At 44.4% G+C, this 12,480-nt stretch overlaps 2 protein-coding genes across 2 annotated transcripts; both read right to left on the bottom strand.

Annotated features, from left to right (window-relative positions):
• Nucleotides 1-4,680: 4,680 nt before the first annotated feature.
• Nucleotides 4,681-6,294, bottom strand: LOC139783409 (matrix metalloproteinase-18-like). The gene has a single exon (XM_071722561.1). It carries the CDS (start codon nucleotides 6,292-6,294, stop codon nucleotides 4,681-4,683), a length of 1,614 nt encoding a protein of 537 aa, XP_071578662.1.
• A 2,992-nt stretch (nucleotides 6,295-9,286) lies between these two features.
• Nucleotides 9,287-9,901, bottom strand: LOC139783408 (uncharacterized). Its single transcript, XM_071722560.1, has one exon. It carries the CDS (start codon nucleotides 9,899-9,901, stop codon nucleotides 9,287-9,289), a length of 615 nt encoding a protein of 204 aa, XP_071578661.1.
• Nucleotides 9,902-12,480: the final 2,579 nt, after the last annotated feature.

The following is a 12,480-nucleotide window of genomic DNA, read 5'->3' as shown; positions in this document are numbered from 1 at the left end:
ATCGTACCATCTACACCCAAAGGTACGTGCCGCGAGTCCGAAGGTTGCGCGCCTAAAAGATGAGCTCAGCGCATGCGTGAGTCTTAGGTGGGAGAACTCGACCCGTTCCTCCCGGACAGTCCGTCGCGAACTTTCGAGACGTTAACACGTACATCGGTTGCGTCATACAAATCGAAAAAGGCGGTCTTATCCCGTTATCCGCTAGCGTCAGTAGCGTGATTTATACATTCGTAGAGACAGTGAGTGCGTGATACGGGAAATTCCTATTGCGCTTATTTAGATCATTACGATCCGTACATAGATAGCGGCGTTTCGAGAAAACTCGACGTATTCACACGCGATCGAGCGAACACGCGCGCGCGAGATTGCTGTACGATATTATTTAATAAATTGTTATTTGTTTATAATAAACAAAGCAAGTATTGATTCGCGACCCCAGTGAACATCCTATCCGATATTCCGTATATACGCTTCGCTTAACAAGGGCGTGGCCGACGGCCTTGAACGCGCCCGCGACGTAGAAACGACAGCCATATTGCTGAGAAGGAAGGACGGGGCTACGCAGTTATCAAGGCTTTCTGTATTGATGCCTAAAAATACAGTGGCGACCGTAAACACAGCCCAAGTAGTAAGTGGCTATATTTTAGATTTTTATTATTCCATTCGTTGTTCCGGTCACACCGCAACCGCAAATTCCGAGCCCGCGTTAGCGGAACTCTGTGGATCCTGCGTTTCGATCCACGGGGCAACTTGAAATCGTGCCAACGCCGTTAGCGTATGTAAGAAAGAATAAATGAGTAAATCTATATCTGTGTAAATATATATCTGTATATTTTTCTCTAAACGGGGGAAGGGGGTGATGTGACGATACGTCGCGTTCATCACTACAGTTACGGCCCTGACGGCCACCCGACACGTGCTAGGCGTTCACGCCGCACGTGCTTCCGTGCCCGAGCGGTGAGGCAGCCCCCACTTACACCGCTCGGGGTATAATTAGGGGACTCGAACAGACTCGAGTCACCAGTCCTGTCCTGATCCTGATCCCGACTGAGCTCCTGACCGTCCTCGATATCTGTACCCTACGCCCGCCACTACTCCGCGCGCGCGAACTCGTCCGCACTAGTATTAAGCCGAGCGTCTACCCGCGCCTCCGTACTTGTCCGCGAATCCGTCCGCGATAAGCCGCGAACTCGTCCGTCCGCGCGTTAGCCGTAAGTCGACACTCACACACATACACAGCGGCTCAGCGGAGCGATAAACACACACACACACACACACACACACACACACACACATACATCCCTCCATCTACCTGTAACAAAGTGATAAGAATAAAGAATACTTATTTGTGTAAAACCAACCAGTGTCTCCATGCTTTCGCACCCTAGCCCGGCGAGCTAATTCCGTGCGAGAAAACGCGACTGTTACATAGTAGAGAAAAAGTTATGAAAATGAAATATGTATTAATAAAGCAGGCTTAGAGTAATACAATACATGTTGAGAATTAATGTATCAACAATTATATTATTTTTATAGCGTTAGAAGAAATAAGTATACAATTTTTTGAATAAGACAATTAAGAACATTTATTTCTGATAAACTCCTACAAAAGAAACAAACTTCATTCTCTATCAAAACTCTGGCTAAAAACATGTATGTATATGTGTTGGTGTAATAACATGTGTAGCAATACATTTTATATAATCGATATTTATTATTTTATTTAAAAATAGTATTTTTATTTTTAAAAATATATTCTACCTGTATTTAAAATGTTTTAATTTATAATGTTGCGCTTGTCGAAATATAAGATTATTACCAATATATCTTTCTTTCCCAGATAATATTCTATTTACTTTTGTACAAAACGCATGTATCTGTAGTGATAATATATGTTTGGCAAAACATTGTGTGCGAGAGTGCGCGGATACGCGATTGATAGCGCGAGAAGGATATGCACGAGGAAAAGCAGTTCACAAAAAAAAACATAATTAGTTTACAAAAATCCGTGTATTACAAAATAAAGTCTTTATATATACAATATGTACAGTGTTTCCAGAAAAGGAAAGAAGCCCTGAAAGCGCGCACAGAAGCTAGTACGGCATGCAAAGCAGCGAAAGCGTGTTCGCGAAGCGCGTTAGCGAAGAGCAAATTCAAAGCGGTGTACAAAAGCGGTTTTAATTTGCGGGTGAACTGCGAGCGAGAGAGCCTCTCCGTCGAGGCAAGCTGTTTTATAACCGAGCTTTTCTCGACAATCACCAATTGTTTTAAAGCGTTGACGGTGACCTCAGGTCTTCACGTGCGATTGGCGGCAAAGGGATCCGCCACGCATTGAGTCGCACCTGACATGCGCGAAACGTGGATTGTGACGAGCGATTGGCAATCGGCTGCCTACGTCACCGCAACGCGTCGACGCGAGACGAAACATTGCTAACCGGCCGTTAGCACTTGTTGGTTTTCACGCCGACGATTGCTTATAACGTGGGTCTTTCTATCGCCCAAGAACATCAAAACAGCGTTCGAGAAACGTCTTGAAAATAATAGATTGAAAAATGTTCTGGAAAAGCCCACGTTATAACGCAAAGCACAAAGAGATTACATACAATAACAATAACGCATTATGCCGTTTCATATGACGAAACCGATGCACGCGACGATGCACTCGCGATCTCAAACACATTGTTTTATAAAAGACGCATGATGTGAACATTTTACCCATTCCATCGGTTCTTTTTCAATTAACATTTCTGTTAGTTTTTTATAACATTCCTAGCAAATGCACACGATTGCAGCAAATCCTAAGTGATCTGTACGGATCTTGTAAATGATTGTAATATTTCTGAGCTTGGACATTGAACGAGATTACTATTTGCATCTATATTAGAATAATTTGAAAAAAAGTTTGATTGACACTTAATACAATCTTTCGTAACACGTAATATTTTGCGAATTACAAATGCTACGGATGCTAAGCTGTTTTGCGTATATAACATCGAATTTGTGAACGAAGAGCACTGTTTAGCACTGTTTTCAACAAAGGAACTATGTGTATCGATATTAGTAGTATGGTAACAGGTACTCCGAGCTCGGGCCGGCCGCGGGGGGTGAGGGGCGCGGGGAATCGGAGTGAGGGGGGGAGCGCGCCTGACCAACCGGCCTTTCCGTACTACTTTTCTAGAACGGAAAGGCAAGACGGTGATTGGTCAAGCGCGCTCCCCCCTCACCCGATTCCCCGCGCCCCTCACCCCCCGCGACCGGCCTGAGGTTAGAAGTATTACCGACCGCGCGCGGAAATCGCGCGTCCTCCCGCGTCGGTCGTCGCGCGCTAACTGTATCTCTTGGGTAAATATGAGCGTCGCACGTTATCGACCGCGCGCGGAGATCGCGCGCCTTTCCGAAGGAGATCGAACGCGTTTGAACGCGTTTGAACGCGTTCGAACTTGTTCAAGGTCGCTCCTCGAGAGACGTTCCACGAAAATGCGTTCAAGGTCGTTCTTTTCGCGGGTCCCGATTACCTTTCTTCGTTGTTGATGTTTTTCCTCGGTTCGAAGGTCGTTTCGCCCCATATCGTGGATGACGCAATCGCGGCGATTGTGGAGCAAGCGGAGTCGGGGGATCTGGGGAGCGCGGGATCGCGTTGAGAACACACAGATGAGATATGTATTTTTTTATTGTGAAAAACTAAAATTATACGTATGTCGACGTGCGCTCACATTATTTTGCGCGTATGAATATATATTTGCAGACACGCGTCGCGACATTATGATCGGAAACAGAGCGCGGTAATTTCACAGTCGACGATGTTGTTAGGATCGAAGAATTCGCTCTTCAGTATCGCATTTTTAGCCGAAGTGCCCGTCTTGATAGCGTTGGCAGCTATCTCCCGATAGCGCGAATACTTCGCGTCGATTTCCTCAGTCGCCGCGTTCAACGCCGAGAGGATGCGATTGACGCAAAATCGGAAATCGTACAGCGTGAGCACGGTTTTGAGCGACATCGCCACACGAGCTGCGTTGGGTAGCTCAATACGCAGGATCGGCAGGTTGTTGATCATTCCGAATCGCAGCGTCATGTCTCCGATTGTTATCGGTGAGGGGGGGCGGGTTCCGTCGACGGGGGTGGATCGCATACACGATAATACGTCGCGTTTGCGCTCGACCAGTCCTTTCCACATATCGAGCGTCAGAGAGACTTTCCTGCCTTGTTTGTCTCCCAGGGCGATATCCACGTACGAAGGCGTGGGTATACTATACCACGGTGACTTAATCGTGATACCTAAGGCTAAGTATTTGTAGCCAGTCGTCGTCAGCAGATAACGTGTCGTTAGGACGCGCACCGCAGGCACGTCAACGGGCATGTCGGTGGGGGGGTGAGAGCTGGAACGCGACTCCCGATGAAGATAATCGTCCGTCAAATCGATCCTTCGTATCTTGCAGTCGTCGTTCATCTCCGAATCCGTCTCGCGAGGGGAAAAACCCTTCGGCGCGGGTCGATCGGTCAGCGTCGAGAACATTTCGCACGCGCTGTAGTATCGTTCGTTTCTGATTTTTTTATCCGACGCGTCGTATTCGGCTGACGATGCGATACTGATGCTTTGGGGGGGACACATCGGTATAAGTAGAAAAGTTCTTACTATATATCGCGCGATATGCGGCGTGGTGTGGGAATTTGCTCAGTTCTTTACTTCTTTCGGCGGATACGGCGATCGGAAAGCCGAACGCCGCCGCCGTCGTCGTCATCGTACGAATCGCTCGCCGGTGACGTTAAATCGTTGAGGCGTACGATTCGATCGAGAAGATCGCGCAACTGTTGCAACAGTTCGGCTTTAGGGCAGACGATATTCAGCATCCGCAGATCGAATTTACCAGCCGCCGTGACGGCCTTCGTAAATTCGTTGAATTTGTAGAACTGCGTCCGAGTGGTGAAGTACAGATTGCCGTCGACGTATCGGAAGATCGACGTCACACCGGTCGGTATTCCGGGAAACGTCGTTTCGAGAGGCGTAAATCTGATAACTCTTTTCGCACATTCGTCTATCTCGGCTACCGAGTTACCGTTGAACACCACGAAGGAACGTCCTCTGTAGGTGTTTACTGCTCCGTTGATTATCGTTTTTTCGGGAAATCCGAGTTCATGCAAGGTCTTCGGCCAATCTGGCCGCAGAGTAAATTCAGGATATTGAACCATGTATACCAAATTATCTACGAACACCATGAAATCACCGGACGGGGATTGATAGGCTGCGGCTATGCGTGTGTAATTGTTCTGAAGAAAGCTCATGTGATTCGAAAGGGCTAACGGTCCGTTGTACGTCCTACCGTCCAGATCGATCGACCAAACGTAACGCTTGTACGAGATGTACATTCGATTTTCCAAAATTAATATCACGTTTACGCGATCAATGCTGCACAGGTCTGGCGATGGCTGTGGCGGCTGCGGCGGCAGCGGCGGCGGCGCCGGCGTCTGTGAGGGCTCGTTCGTCAGTTTTTCACCGTACAAACGTTGAATGTCCATAATGTCGAATTTGTCGAGCTTGACCGGATACTGCTTGACGGGCGAGTACGCGAACATCACCGAAATTGGGCGCTTATTGTGCAACAATCCGAGAGAGTGACCGATCTCGTGCGTCAGCGTGAATTGTAGGGAGAACTTATCCGAGGGATTTTTACTGACGTGAATGTGCCACGGCTCGTCCCCGTCGACGTGCACCTCGGAGACGAACCCCGCTTCGTCCGTCGGGAGAGACGCGTGGGCGAGCACGTTACCGGGACCGTCGAATTTGGCCGAGCAATGTGGTCCGTTTACCTTGACATTCGTGTTACTGTGACGTAGGCGTCGCCAAGATATTATAATGTCAGGATTCGTTTCGGAGCGTTCGAACGTCAATGCTGAATGCTGCAACCACAGGTCAAACGCGGCCCGCGCCGTGTTTAACTCGTTCTCGGTGGCTACGAAAAAATCCCACGTCAGGTGCGTCTTTGGCCATTTGGATAAACTCGCTCTCGTTCCATGCTTCAGGAAATCTCGAAAACCGCATCGCGGTTTACTCATCATTTGCAGCGTTTTGTTGTTAGGCGTTCCGTCGCTGGGTAAATCGTAGTATTTCTGAAAATCTTCGACAGCTTTGCGAAGAACGTCGTTTCGTCTCTGAGCCGGAACCGCGTCCACATCTTCGGTCAGATATCCGTATTTCTGCAGGTAATCGAATGCGAGTGTGTAATTCTCCTCCGTGGGATTGATGCACCTCACAGCGATAAAACACACGGTTAACGCGATGACGCGTGTGAGCCACATCGTCGAGAGCGAGAGAGAGAGACGGTGGAACTGTGATGACGGTGCGTTGCGGTTTGAGCGCGATCGCGATGAGCGTTCCGGATGTGAATGTTTACGCGAGGACGCTCGTTAGCGATAGCGTGGATAGGTGGTGGCGGGGTCTCGGGTGGAAAAAATTGCGTCGAAGATTCCGGCGGATGAGTCGGTTTGATAAGATGCATTTTTTTCTCGATGCAAAATACCGCAATATCCTTCTTTTGTCGCATTTCCTCGGCGCGGATAGGTGTGGTGGTAGGGGTTTCGGGTGGAAAAAATTGCGCGTCGAAGATTTCAGCGAATGAGTCGGTTTGATAAGATGCATTTTTTCCACGATGCGAAAATGCTATTCTTATTACATTTTTTACCGCAATATCCTACTTTTGTCGCATTTCCTCGGCGTGGATAGGTGTCGTGGTAGGAGTTTCGGGTGGAAAAAATTGCGTCGACGATTCCGGCGGATGAGTCGGTTTGATAAGATGCATTTTTCCTCGATGCATTTTTTCCTCGATGCATTTTTTCTTCGATGCAAAAATGCTATTCTTATTACATTTTTTACCGCAATATCCTTCTTTTGTCACATTTTCTCGGTATATAAAGAACTCGAGTCTAGACTTGGGTGTAGTCTATCCACAGTTTTAACACGAACAGTCTCTTTTAAACGTAGTGAAACAAAGACGATGGAAAAACTAAATGACATAAAAAGTATCGTCAATTTATTGCAAATTCACACCACGTCCCTGGCGAGAGCGGTGGACGAGTATTCCGATTTGGTGCGGCAGCTGCAGCTGCGTTTAAGAAATATCACAGAAAAAGTTCCCGCCTGCATACAATTAACTGTTCGCATTGACGAGGACTCCGTAATGTTGGAGCGAACGTAAGTAGATTTATTAAACATAATTACATGACAGTGTTTATATTTATATTTATATTTATATTTATATTTATATTTATATTCATGTTTATATTTATATTTATATTTATATTTATATTTATATTTATATTAATTATATTCATATTTTGTGTAGAGCCATCATCGCCTCCCTGATGAAGAAGTCGCGCAACCAAATACGATTGTTCGTTACCAAAGTTCGCGGGATGCATCGCGATGTTGCGCGACTGGCTTCACCGATCGAGGAGCCAGGTGCGGGACCGGCGGGACGGTGCGGTCGCGAGAGAGAGAGACGATGACGACGACGAGGGGAATGGCGTGGAAAATCGAGAGGATAATAGAGTGATCAACATCGATGACGACGACGTCCCTGAAAGTTGGCCCTCCCAAAAGTAAATAAAAAAGTGTAAAAACAAAAAAATAAATTTTAATAAATTTTAATAAATATTTACAAATATATGAAAAAATATGTACAAATATATGAAAAATAATAATATTATAAAAAATAACCTCCACCATAGTTATATTATTTTTGGTCCGCTTTAAAACCGCAACCAATGACCATGTCCTTTTACATTATTCGTTATAACGTTTGTCTTAACAATAATCACTACCAGTCTTAAAGGATTTTAAAATATATATTATATATAAAGTGTCACGTTAAGAATAGCGTCAGTCACACTTAAATAAAATGGATACGAAAGAAATCCGTTTTAACATTGTATATTTCGTTATAAAATAGAAGTGTCCTTTTCCTTTATATAAAAAGGATATGTTTTGCAGTGTACGCTTCTGTTATTGATATCGCGTTTCCTTTACCGCTCCCTACCCCATCCAATCGCACGCTTGGCGTTATCGCTCACTCGCGCTCCTATCCACGCCTCACGCTGGAGCGTCTCGGCGTTCTCGTTCGTTTCCGTATCGCGCTATCGCTTCCACCCGTCTCGCGTTCGACGCTATCGTTCCCTCCTGTCTCGCGCTCTCGTTTCTCTCTGTTTATCTCGTTGAAAATATCACGTTTCCGCGAACGGCCATTTTTACGCACTCGGCATTATCGCGCTCCCGCGACCGACCATTTTTACGTACCGACAGCTTATAATATATACATAGAATACGGGGTATAGGTATGTGAAGAAAAGGAATATCGCATTGTTCGTCGATTTTACATCAGTTTATTATTTAATACAATATGGATAGAAGGATATACATGATGGTGTAAAAAAATGAATAAATACAATATAGATAGACGGATACATATGGAATAAAAAAAATGATTAATACAATAAAAAATAAGTAATACAATTAAAAAATGAGCAATACATTAAAAATGCAATTATGCCATACGAGTAATATGTTTTTTACATTTAATCTGTGGAATCGATGTTGGAGAGACATTCGCGTCGCTCGATCCACCAGTCGCGCAACTTCATCACGTTCTCCATCGCGCAGCACCGTTGATGACGTCCGCAGCGAAACGCGCGATCGGCGCGAAGAATCTCCAACCGATCGATGTCGTCGTACTCGGCGTCGATGGCCCCAATCGTAGCGTCGACGTCGCCGAGAATCTCCTCCAGCCACCTCTTCTTCTCGAGACCTTTTACATAGATTCGCGCGCCGGGCGTCTCTTCTCTCTCCCACGTTTCTTCCAGGTTGTCGCACACCGCGCGTCGAATAATGGTCTTCGCTAGGCGATAGTCTGTGTCCCCATCCTCCCAACGGAGGCCGTGATGGTTCGCCATCAGCCAGCTGGCCCTTGCCTTCTCGGCGCTCGTCAGCAGATCCCAATTCATCGGCGCGCGAAACACGTGATGCGCCAGAACGCGCGTCTCGCTTCGCAGCACGGCCACCTCCTTCGCGACGAATCTGTCGCCCACTACGAATCCCTGTAGGTCGACGAAGATCGTCGTCGTCGTTGCTGCTGTGGTCATTGAGTCAGCGCGCGTTGGAAAGAAATATGTAATAATGTTCGTTTAAGGATGTGCTTAAACTGCTCGTTCCTAACAAAGTCTGAGGAACAATGGAAGGATCCTTGAATTTATATATCCCTCGTTTCCGGGATGCGGTATCCTACAACCGCATTTTCCATTAGATAATTTTGCGCACCACGTTGGTCAGCGGACTGTACTCGATGACGCGATCGTGAACGATGAGACAAAAGGCGGTGGTTTTCGGCGGAACGTTTTCCTTGTTTTCGAATTCGATGCGCACGTCCACGGTGGCGCTCTTCACCGAATCGTTTTGACGGGAACAATCAATTACCACGAGCGGAGCTACTTGCGCGAATTCGCGCGGGGAGAAGAACGCGTCGTCGCGACTGTCCCCGTAGTACGCTCCTCGAAATTTCGCGTACATCTCGTACAGCACGGCAAACTTGTCGCTTTCGAAATCCGCGTTCACGTCGTCGTAGGGATAGAATTCCAAGTTGAGATACAATTTCACGTTGGTGAGCGCGCAATGATCGAACCTCGAGGCGTCCTCCGTGAATTCGTTTCGCCGTCCGGTCTGCAGCGCGAATATGACGTATCGCGGCTTCTCCAATTGCGGCGCGGCTTTCACGGCCCACGAATGCTTGGTCGTGTTCTGCAGCAGGGGAAATTCGTACAGGTCCCAAGAGCGAAAGCCCGCGCTCAGAAATCGTCCGCTCTCCAACGTTCGCAACAACGATAGCTTAGTCACGTCGTTTGACGCCACGTGAGGCATACGCCATTGCACTTTCAGCAACGTAATTTAGGATCCTTGGCTGGATCTCTCGGCACGGTTTTTTTCGGATCTACGACGCAGTTGACGTCGTTACGAGCGCGTATCAGGATAAGCTCGTGTCGCGCATTTATCACCACGCGTTTATAGTCCTCGCAGAAACCCAACAGATTGTTCAAAGGTACGCAAAAGTTGAATTGATGGGATGCGCTGTTCAGATTCGATTCGTTTGTTGGATAACTCCATCCGGCGTTCTGCAATCTTCTGGCTCGTTCGACGTTAGCGACACGTAGTTCTTATTCCAACGTTTCTACACCGGTCGATCTCCACACCGTCGAGTTCGTATCGAATTTCCTCGAACATAAACGCGACGCAGTTGTTAACTAATTTCGCGTATGCTCCTCCGTCGCACTATGGGACGTTTCGCCTATTTTTTGGCCAAAATATCAAAGATTCGTTTTTATGAGAATGAACGTCTGTATATTGGGGTTTTTGGGGTCGCTGATTTCAAATATGACATTAAAAATTAGAAATACAAAATGGCGGATCCAATATGGCGCCCAAAAATATTAAAAATTGCTTGTTTTGCATAAAAATGAAACCTGGGGGTTTCTAAGGGTTTTCGAGGTCGCTGATTTTGATATAACTTTAAAAATTATAAATAAAAAATGGCGGATCCAATATGGCGCCGGAAAATATAAAAAATTGTTTGTTTTGCATAAGAATGAAACCTAGGGGTTTCTAAGGGGTTTTCGAGGTCGCTGATTTTGAATATAACTTTAAAAATTATAAATATAAAATGGTGGATCCAATATTGCGCCGGAAAATATAAAAAATTGCTTGTTTTGCATAAGAATGAAACCTAGGGGGTTTCTAAGGGGTTTTCGAGGTCGCTGATTTTGAATATGACTGTAAAAATTATAAATACAAAATGGCGGATCCAATATGGCGCCCGACAAAATTATAAAATTGCTTGTTTTGCATAAGAATAAAACCTAGGGGGTTTCTAAGGGGTTTTCGAGGTCGCTGATTTTGAATATGACTGTAAAAATTATAAATACAAAATGGCGGATTCAATATGGCGCCCGACAAAATTATAAAATTGTCGATCAAAACTTGAAATTGAAAATGACTGTTAAACTTATTTATTAATAACGACTTATTCAATATTTTGTCTTCCATTTCTATATCAAGATCGTCTAAATGAAATACTATATTTTCAAGCTCAAAGTTGCACTCGTCTTCGTCTTCAGTTTCGCTAGTAACATCTAAATATCATCATCTTTTAAATTAATGTCAATGTCTGTATCATTAATAACTAATAAATCTATAACCTCTGGTGGAAAATGTTTACGCTTTCTTGTATTAATTCTTTTTGTAAGCTAATACTTGAAATTACAATATCGGAACTTGCTAAGGCACGTTTAAACATATCTGTCAATTATCACTCTACTTGTTTTTTGTGTGTATATTCATCCATTCTCCTCAGTGCTGCTCTTTCATCCTAAATTTCATCAGGTAAGGGTTTATTTACAGCACCGGGGCTCTTCCTTACCCTCCATTTAGGAATCATCACGAGTAGGCTTTAGCCCTTTACCGGAGATCTTACAGATTAGGAATGGATGACATACTCACATGGCACGAATACACATATTTACATCAAAAGATTGCATTTCTTCTATATACTTTGCATTTCTTCTATATACTTTCTATACATTTTTTTTGATTTCAAATTAGAATTAGCGAACTCAAAACCCCTCGGACACCGCTTACGTTTCATAGATAGATAGATAGATGAAAAACAAGTAGAGTTAATAATTTGACAGATATGTTTAAACGTGCCTTAGCAAGTTCCGATATTATATTTCAAGTATTAGCTTACAAAAAAGAATTAATACAAGAAAGCGTAAACATTTCCCCAGAGGTTATAGATTTATTATTATTAATGATACAGACTTTGACATTAATTTAAAAAATAATGATATTTTAGATGTTACTAACGAAACTGAAGACGAAGACGAGTGCAACTTCAGCTTGAAAATATAGTATTTCATTTAGACGATCTTGATATAGAAATGGAAGACAAAAATATGAATAAGTCGTTATTAATTAATAAGTTTTAACAGTCATTTTCAATTTCAAGTTTTGATCGACAATTTTATAATTTTGTCGGGCGCCATATTGGATCCGCCATTTTGTATTTATAATTTTTAAAGTCATATTCAAAATCAGCGACCTTAAAAACCCTTAGAAACCCCCTAGGTTTCATTTTTATGCAAAGAAGCAGTTTTTTTATATTTTGGGCGCCATATTAATCCGCTATTTTGTATTTCTAATTTTTAATGTCAATTCAAAATCAGCAACCTCAAAACCCTTATATAACGTCCACTGTGATATCGCTTAGCATAATCACGAACTTGTTTAGAAAAAAATAGTCGATTGTCTTTACTTTAAAAATTATATCTCCCGAGGCGGTATTTACGAAACGGTTTTAGGAAGAGTAGAGTCCCACCTAATATTCAAGCCAAAGAACGCCTTGTTATTGTTTGTTATTCGGAAGTTCTAGTCTTTTAAACATCAGA

The sequence above is a fragment of the Temnothorax nylanderi genome, unplaced genomic scaffold (genome assembly GCF_030848795.1).
Source record: "Temnothorax nylanderi isolate EJ_2023f unplaced genomic scaffold, tnyl_v1.0 TNYL_tig0498_pilon, whole genome shotgun sequence".
Classification (NCBI taxonomy): domain Eukaryota; kingdom Metazoa; phylum Arthropoda; class Insecta; order Hymenoptera; family Formicidae; genus Temnothorax; species Temnothorax nylanderi.
Note: the sequence above shows the minus strand (reverse complement) of the source record. Positions and strands in the feature narration are given on the sequence as shown.

Excerpts from the sequence above, each read along its gene's own strand:
- LOC139783409 (XM_071722561.1), bottom strand. The coding sequence starts at position 6,294 with ATGTGGCTCACACGCGTCATCGCGTTAACCGTGTGTTTTATCGCTGTG.
- LOC139783408 (XM_071722560.1), bottom strand. The coding sequence starts at position 9,901 with ATGCCTCACGTGGCGTCAAACGACGTGACTAAGCTATCGTTGTTGCGA.